An 18047-nucleotide genomic window follows, 5' to 3' on the forward strand; every position below is an offset into this window, starting at 1 on the left:
AATTTTATACACTGGATTAAAACATGCAAACACAACTTTACAACACTGTTTTTGTTTTTTCTTAATGCTTTCTGCTCGTCCCCAATTTCCAGATAGACTCTCTATTTATTGCCCTGAAACAGTTCCAAAATCCCATCCTTGCTCTTCAAATACACGTGGGTGTATATGCATTCCTAGATGATCCCCTTTGCATTTAATTTTGAATGCTCCTAGATTATTTTTTTGTATTCACTATGTTCTGAGGAGGAAAATAAATGAGAGAAACTGATTAGTTAGATGTTTACTTCACCTTTAATCCGATTCTCTGGAGGGCTTTGTCCTTAAACTAAAGTACCTGGTTCCACTGAACACAAGAACTGCTCCTGGGCAGCTCTGTGCTTGTTGAGAATTTACTTGGGTTTTGATGAAGAAATAGAAAACCTAATCTTTGAACTAAATTTACCTGCAATGATTCATTCTCTTTTCATAACTTATCAAAATGCATTAGCAATAAATTCTTGACAGTGGAAGAAGCACTGTAAACAGCAGTTGTTCTCCTTTGAAGCCATGGTGCTCACTGCCTGCTCAGTTGTGCTGCTGTGCAAAGTAGCACAAATACTCCAAGAGAAGCGACACAAAAGGAGCTGTGTACAGATGGCTTAGACAAAAAGTTGGCCTTTCCCTTCAGTCGTCACAAGCTGGAAATCTGGCATTAAATGGGATTTGTAGACAGGTTTGGTGTCTATCTTCTGGCTTATCCCCTCTTAAGGTCGCATCTCGCTCCCACCCCGTACATTGTTTGCTGCCGGGGGACTCCTGGCGTACACCCGGTCAAAAGGATGGAGCGATTTGGTATCCCGGTGCCGGTCTCAAAGCTATAATTGTGTCAGAGCTGGCTTGCTGTCCACGGTAAGCCCCGTCAGGTGGCGGGGAGGGCTGTGTCTGTGTGTCTGTATGTCTGTGTGTCGCTGCCTTGCGGCGGGCGCGGCTGTGGCTCCGCACGCCGGAGCACTCCTGCCATCTGCTGCCGGGAGAGCGCAGCGCCCGTGCCGCCGCTGCTGCCGGGGCTGCCCTGGGACCTTCCCCACGGAAGGACAAAGAACGTGGCCGCAGCCGGGCGGAATGTTTGAATGTTTCCTGCCTTCTCCTGAAGGCGGCTGGGTAACTGCCAGCAAAGTTTGAAGTAAGATTTGTCAGGAAAATTAACGCCCAAATGCTAAAGGTTTGTGTCCAAAGGAGACAGAGGAGTCCTGTAAGTTTATTGGAATAAAGGGAGAGGTCATGGAGCATCCCCCTGGGGTCTCACAAATTTTTGGAGGACGCAGCCTCCTTTTTATCCGAGTTTCCCAGCCGCACGTTGCCCTTGCTTTCCCCTTGGCTGAGGTACTTGAGAGGTACAGACTTCCCCGAACGCCTGATACCTAAGACCCCCTTCTAATGTATACCCCACACCCTTTTCTTTTCCTTGTGTCAGTTGGTGGAACTCCTATGGAATTTATGGTTGTTTCTTTCATCTCTCAGTATCTGACTTTATTTATCGGCAGACCTGAAGTTTGTTTGTAAAGACAAATCCCTCTCACTCCTTTCATCAATTAGTGGAATCCTTTCCATTGTTTCTTTTATCTCTCAGTATCTAGCTTTATTTAGCAGCAGACCCCCAGGTGTTTTGTAGAGACAAATCAATCATTCCTTTCAGATTTAAGGTTTAATATGGTGATCTAAAGAATCAGCAGCAAAGTAGAACAAAGCAGAGATGTTTTAGCAGCATTGTGATTTTATAAGCCATCTCTCTGGGAAGGGTTAAAGTGCTGCTTCTTCCTCAACCACAAAGTTGTGTGAAAGATTTCTTACTTAATTTCTGAATACTCAGAATGTAATTTGGAGAAGGGTGTTGTAATTTAGTAACAAAAATTTTGCTGGGTCCTCCTAGTGGTGTCCCTGTCTATAGGCAGGGGATGACAATGATTAAGAGCTGACATACTTTTGCCCTCCTCTGGCCTATGCCTGTGGTAAGAGCTGACTGATCCCTGATCTTGACTAGGAAGTGCCCCAAACCCCATCGAGTCAGGAAAGAAATCTGAAAGGTCTTTTTACACTGCTCCTTGTGGGTTATTTGTGAGCCAAGGAGAACAGAGCAGTTCAGGGCCCTCAGATCTTGGCCCAGCCCATCCAAGGTGGGTCTCCCTGGGCACAAGTAGAACAATACCAGCAGTGCAGCAGTGCAGTTCAGAGTATGATTTGTGCTTTGGTGATGGCTGGCTTCAGCTACAAACCAGTATTGTTCTGCCTCTGCCAGCCCCTTCTGAAAGTGCAGCCAGGAACAAACAAGTACGATTGTGCTCAGATTTCTGCTGGGTATGAGCTGTACATCAGCTCTGTCTGACTTCAGGGACAAGTATCCTTGTTACAGGACCAGCTCACACCCTTGTATCCCTGCTTCTACCTCGTGCAATTAATTCTAAAGACTGTGTTAGCAAATTTAGGAGGTCTGTAATCTTCTTTCTTTGTGTGTTAATCACAGTGTGGGAACCAGCTGTCAGTGGGAAACCAGCAAGCACTGTGTTATTCGTGGCTCTCTGTGTAGCAGGACTGTATTCAAACAATATCCATCTCTATTGTGCTGGGAAGTGTTTTCATGCAAGGGATAGCAAGCCTTCCAGGAGCTAATATCCACAGGGAAATTTTACAAAGTATTTTCACAGCAACATCTGTAAAATACAGGTGAGATTTCTAATTACTGAATCCATTTGAAGGATCTGTATTCTCCATCTACCTCTCTCTTCTAAGCATAATTTCTTTACCATCATTTGTGAGCAAAGCTTTTTAGCATTTTTCTTTATTGTATCTATAAGGGAATTCATAGGACTAAAATGCCAGATTATGCACCGTGTAAGACAATAAAGAAGGTAGTTTAATTTTTGAAAGAAACTCCAAATTTAGGTAGGTACACATTTATACTGTGGTTTTTCCTTTAGGCGTCCTACTAGAGTTGTATGAAATTCTCTGTTAAATAGAGTGTAAACAAAGCAATTCTAGTTCTCACATTTTCAGGGGAAAGCTAAGTGAGCTAACTGAATTTTCTATTCTATTGAATTCTATTTCTATTGGATTTTGAGCAGTAATTGCCTTTCCTCTGTTCTCCTTGTAAAAATGGCTGGGGAAAATGAAACTGGGAAGACGCTGTGATTTCATAGCCTGTCTTTTCCTGTATGTTTGGGCTGGGGTTGCTGCTTCCTGAAACATGGGAGCATTGGTGAATGGGATTCTGCTCACCTGAGTTTTCAGAGTCAGGAAGGTGAAGCAGCCCCAATAGCAGATGAAATTTAAAGAATGAGCTTTGATTGTCATCAGCTTTCCATTACACAAAGGCTTTGAGATCCTACTTCATGAGGTCTTTTGCATGTTTCTAACAGTTTCTGGACCCAAATCTTGCTCATGCTGTTATTCCATTAGATTTTTAGATGAGACATTGCTTTGGGGCTAGGCTATTGGTGGGGGCAGCTTCCTGGAACATACTTCATGAATTTTATATTTGATCAGCAACAATTTTGCTTTCTTCTCCCTCCTTCACCTTGTAATGTAACTTCCATCCTGATGAGTCAAGAGATCACCAGGCTTTCTTTAAATAAATGTGTGTGTGAGACTTTATTTCATTCCAGGTAAGCACAAAAAGGCTTTGCAACCGATGTGGTTGTTCTCTTGGAATTTCTCCTGAGTGAGCAGAGTGGGTAAAACAGGATGGGAGTTCTGTGCAAAGGGCATTTCAAGCCCTGTTCCTGGTAACAGAGAATTGCTCCAAAAATACAGTCCTCATCTCACTGCAAATGCTTCCAGGGCATGGGCCAGTGAGCACTGCCAGCTCCATGAGTTCCTCCTTTCCACCACACCTTAACACTGGAAGGAGGGCAGTTGCAATACCTGGATCTTTCAGGGTCACCTGGCAATGTGACTTCTTACTGTTGTCTTCTTAAGGTGGCTGCATTTCACCTTTGCTGTCCTGTGCCTAAATGATTCTGGCATTTTACTGCATACCTTCAAACAAGGTCCAGCTTCTGCCCTGCTGGAGCAGTGGTTGCTCTTTCCTTTTTCTTTTACTCAGTTCCATGCTTCCTAGCCACTGCCTGTGCTGCAGGGATAATAGATCCTTGACAGCTGCTGGTGCTGTGGGCTTGGTGCTTGATGGAGATCTAATCCACACAGTGCTTCCTGCTGTGCTCTTTGACAGATGACAGTGCTCAGCTGCAAAAAAATGGCTGTAAAATAGGAGATTTTGGTTAGAAACTTCTGCTGGCTTTTGTGTGCTGTTAAATATGACCTCTGCAAGATGAAACTGGAGCAGGATGGTAGGAGCAATGGGACATGGACAGGCAAGTTTGGAGAACTTAGGTTTTCCTCTGCCTGTCTCCCATGGAAAGCAAGGAGAAGTGCTCTTGAAATTTCCAGTCACCTCAGGAGAGCTGCTCTGTTTCCTGCTAACAACAAATTTGGCATTTATCAACTTCTCGTGGTGATGTGGATGAAGAGGAATTTTGCATGATTGTCAAAGCCAACCAGCAATTTTCATACAGCTGATGCTGTACATGGGGCTTTGGCAAAAGCACCTCCTATAGATGACTTGATCCAGCTCCACATGGTTTTGGCCATGTTCTCAGTGGTGGGTGGGAAGTTGGTTGATACTGCAGGAAAGCTTGCTCTTAGCTTCATGATCTCAGACACAGCTGGATTGTTTAAGCCTTTCTGGTGTCAGCACTCTCTGACAAGGATCTGCATTCCCTGCCTCATCTTGCTAGTCCAATCCATGCTCACGTGCAAGAGAAAAATTATATTGTGCTTTTGGCATTGGTTGTCTCAGTCGTATTTGGCCTCTATTGTCTTCTCCCAGTGTTTGGATCCCAGATTTGTCAAAGGGGCCAGATGAGACCTGTGCACGTGGAGTCAAGTGAATTCTAAGGGCTGGAGAGAAGATTCAGTTAATATCATTTTCTCCACTGCATGCCTCAGAAAGGCTTCAGAAAGGCTTCTGAAGATACCTGCTTTCCTCTGTACTCAGAGAACTCAGGATTTCTAGCACGCTTTTGGTGCTTGGCTGGTTTCCTGGAATCATCCTTCATTCCTTCTTTTTCTGACCTGTCCCTTTATATAAACCTAAATAAATTTCGTTATTGGTAGATTAAGAGAATGAAAGCAATCGAAAGGGATGCCATTCTGATCATGTCATTGACCCCAGGAGCCAAATTCAATGGATTTTAAGGGAAAATCAAGGACATGAATTACAGTTGTGGTTATTCATCAACTCCCCAATGGCTGTTAGTCAGCGTGTGTGCTCCACATGTAAGCTTACCTTTTCTGGATGATTTAGTGAAGAATTGTTGAGTCAAGGACAAACCTGCTGCTCTGCAGCAAGGTAGAGCTGTTATTACAGAAAAGGCAGGCCCTGAGGATGGGCTGTGTTAGCTCAGGCCCAGTTCATAACTGGTCCTGTGATTTGACTTGGCTGTGACTTATCTTTGTAAAAAACAACTACTAAAGGAACAAAAATCAAGCTGATAACAGCTGGGGAGAGAATTTCTGGTGTGTTGGATAATTGTAGGCAAGAGGCTTGGTAGAACAGCTCAAAGTGGAGGCTCTTATGTTTTTTAGAGGATGTGAGAGTGTGGTGGCACTCCTCTGTGCACGGCCCACTGGCACCAGAACATGAAGTGGTGTGGCACCTTAGCCCTTTCAGGATGGGCAGAAGATACCAGACCATAACTGAGAGCACAAAACCATCCCAGAGGAGCCCAAAGTAGTTTTGCAACCTTGGAGTCAACTTCAGCCTGATATGTACTTGTGCCCCTGTGGCTGACTGGAGTGAGAGGAGAATGTGTTCCAGGTCTGGAAGGGAAAGGCTTTGCTCATCAGTGGAGAGCTGCCACGTGTTTTCTGTGAGAGGCACCTGGCGCTGACTTGGCAGATCGGGGTGAGAGCCTGATGGGGGCTGGGGACTTTGTTCTCCTGTGCAGTCTCCAAAACCTTACCCTGTCCTACTTCCACAGTTCTTTTGCCATGTCAGCAACACCCCTTGTAAAGTGATGGGATTGTTGGCTTTTGCAAGGGGAACATCCTGAAGGTGAAACTAAATTTTGGGGAGGAGGGCTCTGTTACATTGAGCAAACCTACAGGGGAGAGGAGTTAATTTAGTAAGCAAGGCTGCTGAGGGATTTCCCAGAGGACTGTGAAGGTGTTCACCCAGAATTCACTTTTTCATATGTTGTTTCAGTGTTTCATGTGTATTTCGTGTGTGTTTCAGTGTTGACCATCTCATTTCACTTGAGTGTAGCAATACCAGGGCCCACACCATTGCACATCAGGACAGTCAGCTAAACAAAGTTTAAATAAGTTGTCTTTTTCAATGTGGAAGAAAGATGACTGATGAAGCTGTGTAAGATCTTCAGTGATATACGGAAGGTGCCATGGTTAGGTGATTTTCTTCATTTCCGAGCAAGCTAGTGAAAGGAAATCCTTTTGACACATGTGCTTTGTGAAAAACAGTGCTGCAAGGCAGTGACTATAACAAAAATATAACTGATTTACAAAGCAATGAGAGACATTCCAAGCAGATAAGTCTGTCAGTGCTATTAAAGACAAAGCTGCAAATACTGCCTCTTGTTTGGGAAACAGCAAATCCAGAGACTGCTTGTAGATTGAAGAGGGAAAGTTATTATGCTTTCCTCACTCTTAATGCTCTTCCCCTGAAAGCCCTCAGCAGCAGTTGTCTGAGCCAGATGCTACAGTAGATGGACAAGCTATGTACCACACTGAGGTGCTTGTGCTCTTGTAAAGATCTCAGGAACAGTGAAGGGACTAGGAAAAACAAGGGCAGAACAGCCTCTCCTGCAAGCTGCATGTTTGCACTCAAGATGCTCAGCCTGGTTTGTGCCCAATGCTGTTACCTTGTAAGCAGATCCAAGAGAGGAATCCTGGTGAGTCTCCCCCAGTGTGACATCTTGCCAAATACTTAGCAGTGCCCCATAGGGGTGTGAGCAGAAATGGCCCATCCAGACCCTGTGTCACCCTTGCCAAATGTGCACTCTCAGTCCCAGAGGGTGGAACTGTTAAAACAATCTGTCCCCTGGCATATTTTTTCTCTGGGATTGCAGTTCCGGGATAGATGGCATCCTGTGCCATTTCCAAAGGGAATTTCATGTTTTATGCACATTTGAAAAAATGGTCACCGTATGGACACAGTGTGCAGTGTTAACTGGGTTGCAGCAGCAAGTTGTTCTTATAGCTATCCTCTCTGTCCCCTCTTCTTTCTGTTCTGCTTGTCAGCTGCTCTCAGACCTCATCACCCACATTTTTCATACCCTAGAGCACCTCTTTGACTCGCACTTCATATTCCATGTAGGCTTTCACCTTTCATCACTCCTCTCGAACTCCTCCTGCCCAGAGCAGAGGTGCAGAGCAATGCAGGGGCTCCCTCTGGAAATGCTGGTTCCAGCTCTGGGAGCAATCTGATCCTGCTGTTGTTGTCTCTGAGCCCTGACTGGTTTAGCCGAGCAGAAACATTGCTGCTGGTTTTGGTGGCAGAGTGGATTTAGATGTTTATGAGACCACCACTCCTCACTGTACAGGCTCACCCTTTGAATATGGGCTCTTTCTTTCTTTTATTTTCTTTTTTTTTTTTTTTTTTTTTTCTGTTTGCACCATGAAGCACCCCTTTCCATTGCCAAACAGGATTTCAGCAAGGTGGGTGGCTTCCACCAGGACACATGAAAAAAAACTGGGACACTACTTTTAAGATTGTTTTTAGAGAAGACTTTGGAGAAAGAAGCTCATTTATTTTACAAGGGGGTGCTGTCTCCCTGCAGTGTGTTCTGTCACCATGTCACAAGATTTCTAAAAGGAGCAGAATCAGTGGGACACTGGTGTATCAGTCTGCAAGGAGCAGCTTCCTTCGCTCGCATCCCATATTTGACTAAGCTGGTATCACATGGTTCAGTCTCCACACTCTTCTCCCACCCCCTGCCTGCTTCTGCCAACAGTCCTCTCAAAATGTGCTTTGTAACTGAAGACTCCCCTAAAGAGCTGACTCTTCCAGTTCTCCTGAGTAACAAAAACTTGTGCTGCTCATAAATAGATTTGCAATTACCAAGGGAAACAGAAGAATCTGCACAGTCCAGATGCATCAGAGTGGCCTCCCATCCTGTCTTAAAGAAACCTCTGAAATTCAACACACATTGCTCAGGCATAGCTAAGAGACCTCTGCAGAAATTTTTGTTTTGAGCAGCATTCCTATACTGCAGGATCTGCTGTTTGCAGCAGAATTGTCAAAGAACCTCAGAGCCCTTGTCTAGTGTCCTTACAAAAAATGACAAAAGCTCTTTGTATTTTTGACTAGCCTGGACTTTCATGTATTTCTTATACCAGTCAAGGGTAAGAATTGCCTGGCCAGCATTAGAGATCCTGAGCTTACAAATTACTTTTCTGCTAATATCATCTAGTGTGTGGTTAGTGCTGTCTGAGCAATTCCACCCAGTCTGATCATCCAGGAGGTCAGACTTCCTTAGGTCTTGGGACTTAGAGGACGGTAATGATTTCATATAGAAGGAAAAAGGCCTTCTCAAGGTTATGCATCAAACAGGATAAACCTGTGAGGAAAAACCAAGAGCCTTGACTGTGTTGAGTCCTGTGGAAGGATTAAGCAGTAGAAAAGAGGGAGGCAGTGGGACATTGAGTGGTCCTTAGCTTTCCCTGTAGAACAGATGACTTATGTAAAGAAGATCCCTTCCATGTATATTCTCCCTAGGCTGCCAGGGAACTCGAGGGGAGCATACACCAGTTAGTGTCTGGGTCTGGCTTGGCTCCCAGAAGAATTCCTGTGATAAGCTTCTTCTGTGTGCAAGGTTCTGCTGATTTTCCTCTGTGGAACCTCTCTGAGCACCCCATTGCTCTTTGACCTCTCTCCATGCAGCAGAAGCTTCCCTGAATTCAGTGGCTGCTGTGAGCATCACCCCATTCAGTTTGGTGAGACCAAGTCAGACTAACCAAACAGCATCTTGTTCTGCCTCTGTTTCCTTTTGGTGGCAGTGGTTGCACATCTAAAGCATCAGGAAGAAAGACTTCAAGAAGGAACCCAAAATAAGGAAGTGCATTTGTTAGAAATAAGTTTTTACCTCGTATTTTTCTTGTGATCAGTTTCTTCAAAGACAAATCTGTGTGTTCCTCCTTATTTACACAAAGTTAGTAATGAAATAGCAGAGCATCCCAGCACACACTGCAATGGTCATGGAATCAGTTTATCTGAAATTCTGTAATGGACGGAGAACATCTTTGCATTGCCTTTGTTGTTGTTTTTAGTGGGAAGAATAGTCTCTGTGTCATCTGCATCAGAGTCATAGTTCATTCAAGGATGTGTCCCAAATGTAGGTGTTACATAAAGTAAAATCTCTTTTCTGTGTTTTTATTCTCTTTGTATCTTAGTGCTTGAAGTAGAAATAAATCCTTTTTTTTCCTGACACTGAAGAAACAACAAAGGAATGAAGTTCTGTTGGTAGAACTCACTTGCTCACCTGTGTTCCTCTGAATTCATGTTTAGTAAATCAACCAGCAAGCCTGGCCTACAGGTGGTGCTCCTGATTCTTACAAACCTTGCCTTTCTCATGCTTGCAAGCATACTTACCTGTTAGAATGCCAAATTTAATAGCTTGGGAAGATCTTAATTTAGTTACGTGTCTAGAAAAACAAAACTCCTTTAAGGTGCTTGAGAAAGGAGTGGTAACTGTACACCAGTCTCTCACTTAGCTTTGCCAAACAACCTTTTCAGTGTCACACAAAGTACTACTGCAAATTATGTGTTTTTCCTAGTAACAGCAAGAGGATTCTTAACTATCAGTGAATCTACTTTGGTACCATGAGAGCTGGTCCTTCAGCTAAAATTTTTTGTGTGTGTTTGACCCTACAAATTCTGGTTTGCTCTTTACAGACAACTCCACAGGGCTTCTATAAATTTCATTAGTTTTTCTGTAACCCCTATTGCCTCCTCCTCCCAGGTGGTCTTGGGACTGAGATGAAAAGAACAGAGCTCAAATGGTCCACTTGTGCTATTAAATACTTGGGTTGAGTACCAGTCTTGCTATTTTGCTTTGTATTTGCACTTACATGCACTTACTTGCTGAACTGGAGTGCCTGCTTCTGTTGTACATGCATGGGCTGTAGAAACTTGGGATGGAAGCTCTGTGACAAGGTAGTGTGTGCCACAGTGTTGGCTGATGGGATTCCTTGAAATCCCTTCACATTTTATATAGATTTTTAAATAGATGAGCAAAGGGGGCAGTTTCAAGACACTGCAAACCCCTAAAGCCTTAGGTAATCCTGAATTTGGCCAGCTCAACTATTTATAGAACACTCTATGCCTATTCTAAATATACTTTCCTCAAGGGGACCTTATCTCAACTCCCTGCTCCACCACTTCAGTTGGATCAGCAATGCTGCTGTGATCTGTTAGCAAAAATTCCTTCTCTTGTTCTGTGGCAGAGCTGCAGATGTTGCTGGTTTGGGACTTGAAGGGGAAATTCTGTGCCAAGCAGAGCTCAAGGGTTTGAATTTAAACTGCAACCAGCCAGGTAGAGAGATATTGATATTAGATCACTTCCTGTAACCATTTCCTTACTATTTTTCAGTATTTCTCTTCTGCTGGTAGATCTAGAGGTCTGGAGTTCTGCAGAGGGGAAATCAAGTGACTCATTGACAGTGTGCAGAAGGCAGGGCTTGAGTCCCACTTGCTATTGGTTGAATGGGGTTAGACTATCAAGTCTGTTGTTCCCATGTAAGGACCTCTGCAGACCAGGGGAAGGAACTCATCCAACAGCAGATTCTGTAGTAGGGAATCTCTTTAGAAAAATCATGATTTTCAGTTGAAGGCTCTGGGATAGAAGTTTTGGTGCACAGGGCCCACTGCAGAGCATTTTTCATCCTTCAAGTTTAAAAATATTTAGAAAAATCCATCCTTTATTGAATCCTATAGGTGAACATTTTCTTCTGTAGCAGAGCTACATTCTGTCTGCCTATGTCAGGAACATCTGCAGATCTGCATGGCAGATGCTGCAGATCACCGTCCTGAGTGGGAAGTTTTGGGTGAGTGTAGGCAGGATGGGCCATCAGAACCCTTCATATCATGAATAGCTGTGCTGCCCCACAGTAAAGCTTAGTAGTACTTTAATCTTTGGGAAAAAAGAGAATTCCTCCCTGTCCCTATGATGTGATTGATCCAGACTCTGCTTCGTGGGTGTTGGACTCAACTTACAAGAGAGGTGTAAAGCACTAAGGCTGCTTGCACTGGTTCAAGGACAGGATTCAGAGGCAGTGTGTCAGTAGTGTCTGCAGAAGTCACCTCAATTTAGGTACCCATTAGAAAACCCCTCCTGGGTACAGCAGAAGAGTGACTGCCACTTATTTGGCCTCTGGGATAGAGAAGCCTGTGCAAGAATTTGCCGCTCCACAGATCAGGGTAACGTAGCTCACTGTGTGTCTAAGCCTCAGAAAATGTTTTTGAGGTTGAGAGGAGCTTTTCTTAGTTATTACCCTTTGAGGATGAACAGGGCAGCGTGTGGCAAGATCGCAGAAAGGGATTAGCTCAGGATTTAGCAGGAAGAGTTTCTTAGCACTCCTTTAGAGCTATTTCCTTCTATTGCAGCCCCTGCAGCTGCATGAAATGAAAGGGGTTATGTCCTTGCCTGCCTGGCAGGAAAATCATCCCAGCTCAGTGCAGCAAAATGGACTGGGTCCAGTGCTCTTGGAAGGAATGAAACAGGTAAAGTGTATTTAACGCGGAATTTCACATGGGGGGTTTCAGGTAGACTGAATATTGCCCCAAGATGGATTCTGCTTCACACAGGCCTCTTCCTACAGTCTCCTTGGCTTTTCCAAGGAATCAGTGTCCACAGAGCTTTAGATTTTGTTCTGGTCATGGCTTGCCTATATGCATGAAGATAGCATTTCCTTGTTGCTGTCCTATCATGCAGGAAAGGACAGGTGAGTCTCTCTGAAAGCACTGCAGTGCCACTCAGCCTAGTGCAGCCCTCAGTGCCTTGGGGTGCTGCTGCTGCTCTCTGCTAGGGTGACCCATCCAGTACAGGCAGTGTCTGTGATACTACAGGGATGCATTACCTCAGGAAAGGCTCTGCAGTCACTGGGACCATGACAGGATGGGTGCTCAGACTGTAGTGCTGCTCATTTGTGTTTCAGTAAAAAACATTCCTAGTGTGTCTGCCTGTGATTTCTGGGCTGACAGAGTGACTGGCAGCTTTCTGGCTCACTCTGTTATGCCTCTGGCTAGTTGCTTCCGCTGCTGTCTCTCTAAGACTGGCTTCCATTTAATGGAAGTAGTCCATTTGACCATTCTTGATGTAAACAAACCGTATTGTCTTTCAGAAGCTGGAGTCAGTAATGCATGCCAGCAGAAGCATTTGTGCTTGTAAGGGGTAAATATCTATCCTTTTCCTTACTTGTAACAGCTCCAGCATCTCCATTCAGAACCACTGGCCTTTGTTCCCTCATGGCTGAGGTGTGGTGGCTGAATTGAGGCTGGGAAGCAACCAAAAGCATTTAACCACAAGAGGAACACCAGCAGTGAAACAGCCCAGAAAGCAGGAGCTGGCTGCAGAGCAGTTGAAGTGCAGAGCTCAATTTTAAGCCTAATTTGAACACTGAATGAGGTGCTAATATCTCAGCTTCTGTGTAGAGTCTCTTCTCAGTGTGCTGTTCGTGTTCTATGGACACAGTGCAGTGGGGTGTATATATAGAATTCTCTGTGAAAAGCTGGCTTTGTACAGCTGGTACGGACACTGCAGGGTGAATGTCATGTCTGGTTTTGGTGCTGAAAATAAAAATCTGTCTTCATGTCTGTGTTCTGGGGAACTGATATTTTATGTCATTGCAGCTTGTAGATCCAATTTCAGAGCTGGCTTCTCTAATTGCCTGATCATTTAACTGGCTCCATTCACCCATAAGAGAAGGATGCATTTCTTTTGTTCATGTTGCCTTGTTCATCAGTAAATGTAAAGCAGATTGTAAAATCAGACCTGCTTGAACTAACATTTGTAGCTATTCATTCACTCAAGAACAAACCAACTCCCTGATGCTGGCCCAGCTTTTTTCTATACTAGAGAGAAAATAAGAACAGCAAGTCAATTAATATTCTCTTTTCTCTGTGGGGTGTTGGTGAAACATTTGGATACCATGGAAATTAATGTCAATGTGGTGAAAAAACTTGTTTAGAAAGTGTTTGAAAAGTTCAGTGTAGTCCTGGGAGTAGCTTTGCTGTGTTTCACCAGAGGCTTCTGCTTTTTTCCATTGCTTGCAGTGTGATGTTTAGGATGGACTTGACACATTCCCAGGAATGCAGGGAAGGCCCTGCCCTGAGTCAGATGAGACCAAAGGCTGTCTGAGTGCTGGGCCTGATGTGTATTTTTCCCACACCAAAAGAGATACATACCTCTGCTTGCTTTTTATGTCCCTGCTGGGCATGGAATGGGTTTTAATCCTGGATCTGCTTGCCTTTTTTTGAAAGGACTTCTCTCTCTGTCTTTTGCAGGCATGGTTCAGAAGCTCGACCAGAAGCTGCCCGTAGCCAACGAGTACCTGCTGCTGTCAGGGGGCGTGCGGGAGGGCGTGGTGGACATAGACCTCGACGAGCTGAATGTTTATGCCCGGGGCACAGACTATGACATGGACTTCACCCTGCTGGTGCCCGCGCTGAAGCTGCACGACCGCAACCAGCCGGTGACGCTGGACATGCGCCACTCGGCCCTGTGCCACTCCTGGCTGAGCCTGCGCCTGTTCGACGAGGGGACCATCAGCAAGTGGAAGGACTGCTGCACAATCGTGGATCATATCAACGGAGCCACCAACTACTTCTTCTCCCCAACTAAAGTGGCTGACTGGTTCTATGAATCCATTAGCATTGTCCTCTCTGAGATCCAGAAAAAGCCCCAGCGAGGGATGCCAAAGGTGGAGAAGGTAGAAAAGAATGGGACTATCATATCTATTATTTTGGGAGTGGGCAGCAGCCGCATGCTGTATGACATTGTCCCTGTGGTGTCCTTCAAAGGCTGGCCGGCTGTGGCACAGAGCTGGCTGATGGAGAACCACTTCTGGGATGGGAAGATCACGGAGGAGGAAGTCATAAGTGGGTTTTACTTAGTGCCTGCGTGTTCCTACAAGGGGAAGAAGGACAATGAATGGAGGCTGTCGTTTGCCAGGAGTGAAGTGCAGCTGAAAAAGTGCATCTCCAGCAGCCTCATGCAAGCCTACCAGGCCTGCAAAGCCATCATCATCAAACTGCTGTCCCGCCCCAAAGCCATTAGTCCATATCACCTGCGGAGCATGATGCTCTGGGCCTGTGACAGGCTGCCAGCCACCTACCTGGCTCAGGAGGATTACGCAGCCCATTTCCTCCTGGGCCTCATCGATGATCTCCAGCACTGCTTGGTCAACAAGATGTGCCCTAACTACTTCATCCCGCAGTGCAACATGCTGGAGCACCTGTCCGAGGACACGGTCATGCTGCACGCGCGGAAGCTGTCCTCGGTGCGCTCCGACCCCGCCGAGCACCTGCGGACTGCCATCGAGCACGTCAAGGCAGCCAACAGGCTCACCCTGGAGCTGCAGCGCCGGGGCAGCACCACCAGCATCCCCTCCCCGCAGTCGGACGGAGGGGACCCCAACCAGCCTGATGACCGATTAGCCAAAAAGTTGCAGCAGCTAGTGACTGAGAACCCCGGGAAGTCCATCTCTGTCTTCATTAACCCAGATGATGTCACAAGGCCCCACTTCAGAATTGATGATAAATTTTTCTGAGCTTTCGTCAGTGTTTCTTGGGGTTTTAATTTGTTTTGTTTTTTAAAACTCTTGCGGTGTGCAGGTTTTTTCATTTGGTTTTCCTTGACGACTTAGTCTCTTGGTTTTTACATATCCAGCATAGATTGGATCTGTTGAGAACAATCTGAATAAATTATAAATCCTGGTTCTGCAGGACGATGCAGATTTCGGAACAGTATATTACTATTTCATATGCTGCTTTGGTTTTTTTCCACCCACCCTGCCCCGTTGTCTGTGAGTAGTTTCTAAAGGAGGACATACATCATAAACACAAGCCACAGTGTAATGTAGGTTTTTTTCCCAAGCTTCCATAGTTTATATACATTGTTGGGCCAGGAGAAGGTCAATTCACCTTCCGTTGCTTCAGAAATTCACTTCTTTTTCCATGAGCTTCCATCACCCTAAAGAAATGAGGAGAAACTGGGTTGGAAAGCACTACTGGTAATTTGATGAGGCCAAATCTACTGGGCTGAAGCCCAATTCATCTGTTCTTCACGTTTCTGATACTAGGGGAGAAAGCTGACTTTAAAGATGATGATGCAGCTTTTTGGGGAAAGAGTTGTTTCTGTTTTGATCTACTTTTTGAATGTAATTGTTCATTAATTGGACCTTGTACAGTCCAGAGGGTTGTTTCTGCTGCTTTTCCATGCGGAATAAGGTTATGGAATGTTAGTTTTAGTATGTGTAATTATTCAAAGCCTTATTTAAATTCTATTAAAGAACATACCATTTTAAATGTAATTGCACTAATGAAATCTCTGCCATTACCTCAGTCCCACTGTTTGTGTTTCTTTCATGCATTAGCATCTGTTATTAGGTTTCAATATTGCTGATTGCCTGAGACCCCTCAGGTCTCATGGTTTCAGGTGATTTCTTGATTGTCTTTTGTAAAAGACTTCCTTGTTAGCCTGGCTATGTGTGAGCAGTCAGAGTTTTGCATTGGCATATTTCTTTGGATGCGTATTGTGTGTTGCAGTGCATATTGCATTAATATGTATTGCATGTTGTTGAAACAGGTTTACCATTAGATAAGGATGTAATGCTAAAGCAGTGGTATGTGCAAAGTGAATCAGCCAGACCTTGAGCAAAGGAGCTACCTTGCTTCTCTAATGCATGTATTAGGCCTGATCCTTTCTGGCAGTTACCATTCCCTGGACTCCTGAGAACTTTCTGACTCACCCTGGGGTATGGGAGATCTTACTCTGGTCTCATGTTTGCAAAAGTTGTGTTTGTATGTAAACTTGTGGTGCAACAGTAGCCTTGAAAAAAAAAACATACACTTTTCTTCTGTGTGTAGGGTAAGATGTATGGTAACAAGGGTTAGTCTGAGCCAAAAATAATTCCAAGAGTTCAAGGATAGAGTGACTTACTGTGGCTGGCTGGCCAGTGACTGATATTTAGGCCTTAAATCAGCAATTTGGGCTTACTGATTATCCCAGAGATGCTGTTCTGATCCAAACTTGATGCATGTGTTAAAATGTGATTATTAGAGCAGGTTGAAGTATTTTTTAAATATTTGACAGACAAATGAGGTGCATATCTAGTAAATTCTAACTGATAAAAATTGTGTATGAAAAATGTGTCACTTTTTCAGCCCAGCCTTTGTCGTAAAGAAACCAGGCTGGTGGAGCAGCACACCAATAGCTTTGGCAACTGCTTTTTAGATGGCAAGGAGGTTTCAATACCTGATCTAGTGCCCAAGTCATGTCTTAAAACAAATCTTTAGCTTCTCCATCTCTTGGGCATAATTGAAAACTTCACCCCATTGCTATAACCAAGATGTTCACATTTACCTGAATTTACTGGTACACACTTACAAGAAGCTCTCAGAAGCTGCTGGCCTGATGGAGTGGACGAGGATTTAACCTTAAAGCACAACTGGCTCTTGATCATGAGCCCTGGTGCAGCTGCAGTTTGGTCTGGGTCAGGACATGGATTGACTTCAGCAGAAGCAGAACTGGGTCCTGCCTGTGTGGCTATTGCCAAAGATGAGTCTCCATATAAACCTGTGTTTGTAACCTGCTTGGAGGAGCAGGAGAAACAATGGGGAATCCTCTCCAGAAGTGCTTGGAAAATGCAGATTTATTGAAATGGCTTCTTCCCCAGTCTCTGGGACTTCTGTTTGTTGAAAGAAGAGTCTGGGCTGCAGGATGAAGTTTCCCATCACCACATGAGAAATCTGCTCAGCACAAAGCAGCAGTAGCCTAGGGGCAGAGTGCTCTCCCAGGAGTCCCATTGTCTGTGCCAGTGCTCCTGAGATTGCAGAAACACAGCCTTCCTCATGCCAGTTCAACGTCCTGGTGACCAGCAGTTTGACTAGCCAATGTCAAGCTCTGGTGTGTGCTCCTTTTTTTTTGGTTTTAATTAAAAAACATTTTGAAAAATATCCACCTTGTTCTTCCTGCATTTTGTGTGTTGGGTTGGTTGGTTTGTTTTTTTTTTTTTTTTGTGGGGGAATGAAGGCTTGACATTTTACTGGACTGAAAAGCAGTTTTCCAGGTAGGTTTGTGAGAATGTTACATCCTGTACGTGGATCATCTGTCTTGCAGGGAGACAGAATCCTAATCTGCAGTAGGTTTGTATCTGTCTAGTATTCGCCCCTCTCCACGTACTATAGTTAACTTAATGAAGCAGGCTGCCAGCCCAGAGAGGTGACAAGTGTTTTGTGTACCAGAGAGCACAAAAGATCTTTTATTCCTTTTCTATTGTCCCCTCTTGCCTTTGCCTATATGCTGGCACAGACTTGTGAAGTGCAGAGGTCTCTGTGTGGGATTTCAAGGTAGTCAGTGGGTTTAGATACCAAATGACCTTTTTACTTCTCTCTGCAAGTTTCAAGGAAACCATGGTGCTTTTCCTATTAGGGAGTTCTTGAAAATCATTCACACAAGCATTTTAGAGCACTCAGCCCCATGGGGTTAGAGACTTGGCCAATCTGACAGATACTGGAATAAGAGGGAACTTGCTTTAAACTAGCAATGTAGGCATCTTCCCTGCTGATGTCAAGAAGAGACAAGTCACTGCTGTGAGCCAGTGTCTCCACAGGAGCTTCAGTTCTGCACCCACTGCTATGGCAGACAAGATTTCTTTTTTTCTTTTCCTTTTGCTTATTAGTCACCTTTCTGCTGGCTTCTCCCTGTCCTGAGTGATGTTGCAAAAGGACTGGGACAGTTTGTGAGGAGCTGGTGGCTTGTAGGATGAATCCTTTGTGA

At 44.7% G+C, this 18047-nt stretch overlaps 1 protein-coding gene across 1 annotated transcript in view; it reads left to right on the forward strand.

Annotated features, from left to right (window-relative positions):
- MB21D2 (Mab-21 domain containing 2) overlaps positions 1 to 17224 on the forward strand; it is a 58622-nt gene extending 41398 nt beyond the window's left edge. Inside the window, exon 2 of the mRNA XM_063408224.1 lies at positions 13553 to 17224. Within this exon, the coding sequence (XP_063264294.1) occupies positions 13553 to 14817 (1265 nt within the window). The 3' untranslated portion in view covers positions 14818 to 17224. The remainder of the gene's footprint in view (positions 1 to 13552) is intronic.
- Positions 17225 to 18047: the final 823 nt, after the last annotated feature.

Source organism: Prinia subflava, chromosome 11 (genome assembly GCF_021018805.1).
Source record: "Prinia subflava isolate CZ2003 ecotype Zambia chromosome 11, Cam_Psub_1.2, whole genome shotgun sequence".
In the NCBI taxonomy this organism is placed as follows: Eukaryota; Metazoa; Chordata; class Aves; order Passeriformes; family Cisticolidae; genus Prinia; species Prinia subflava.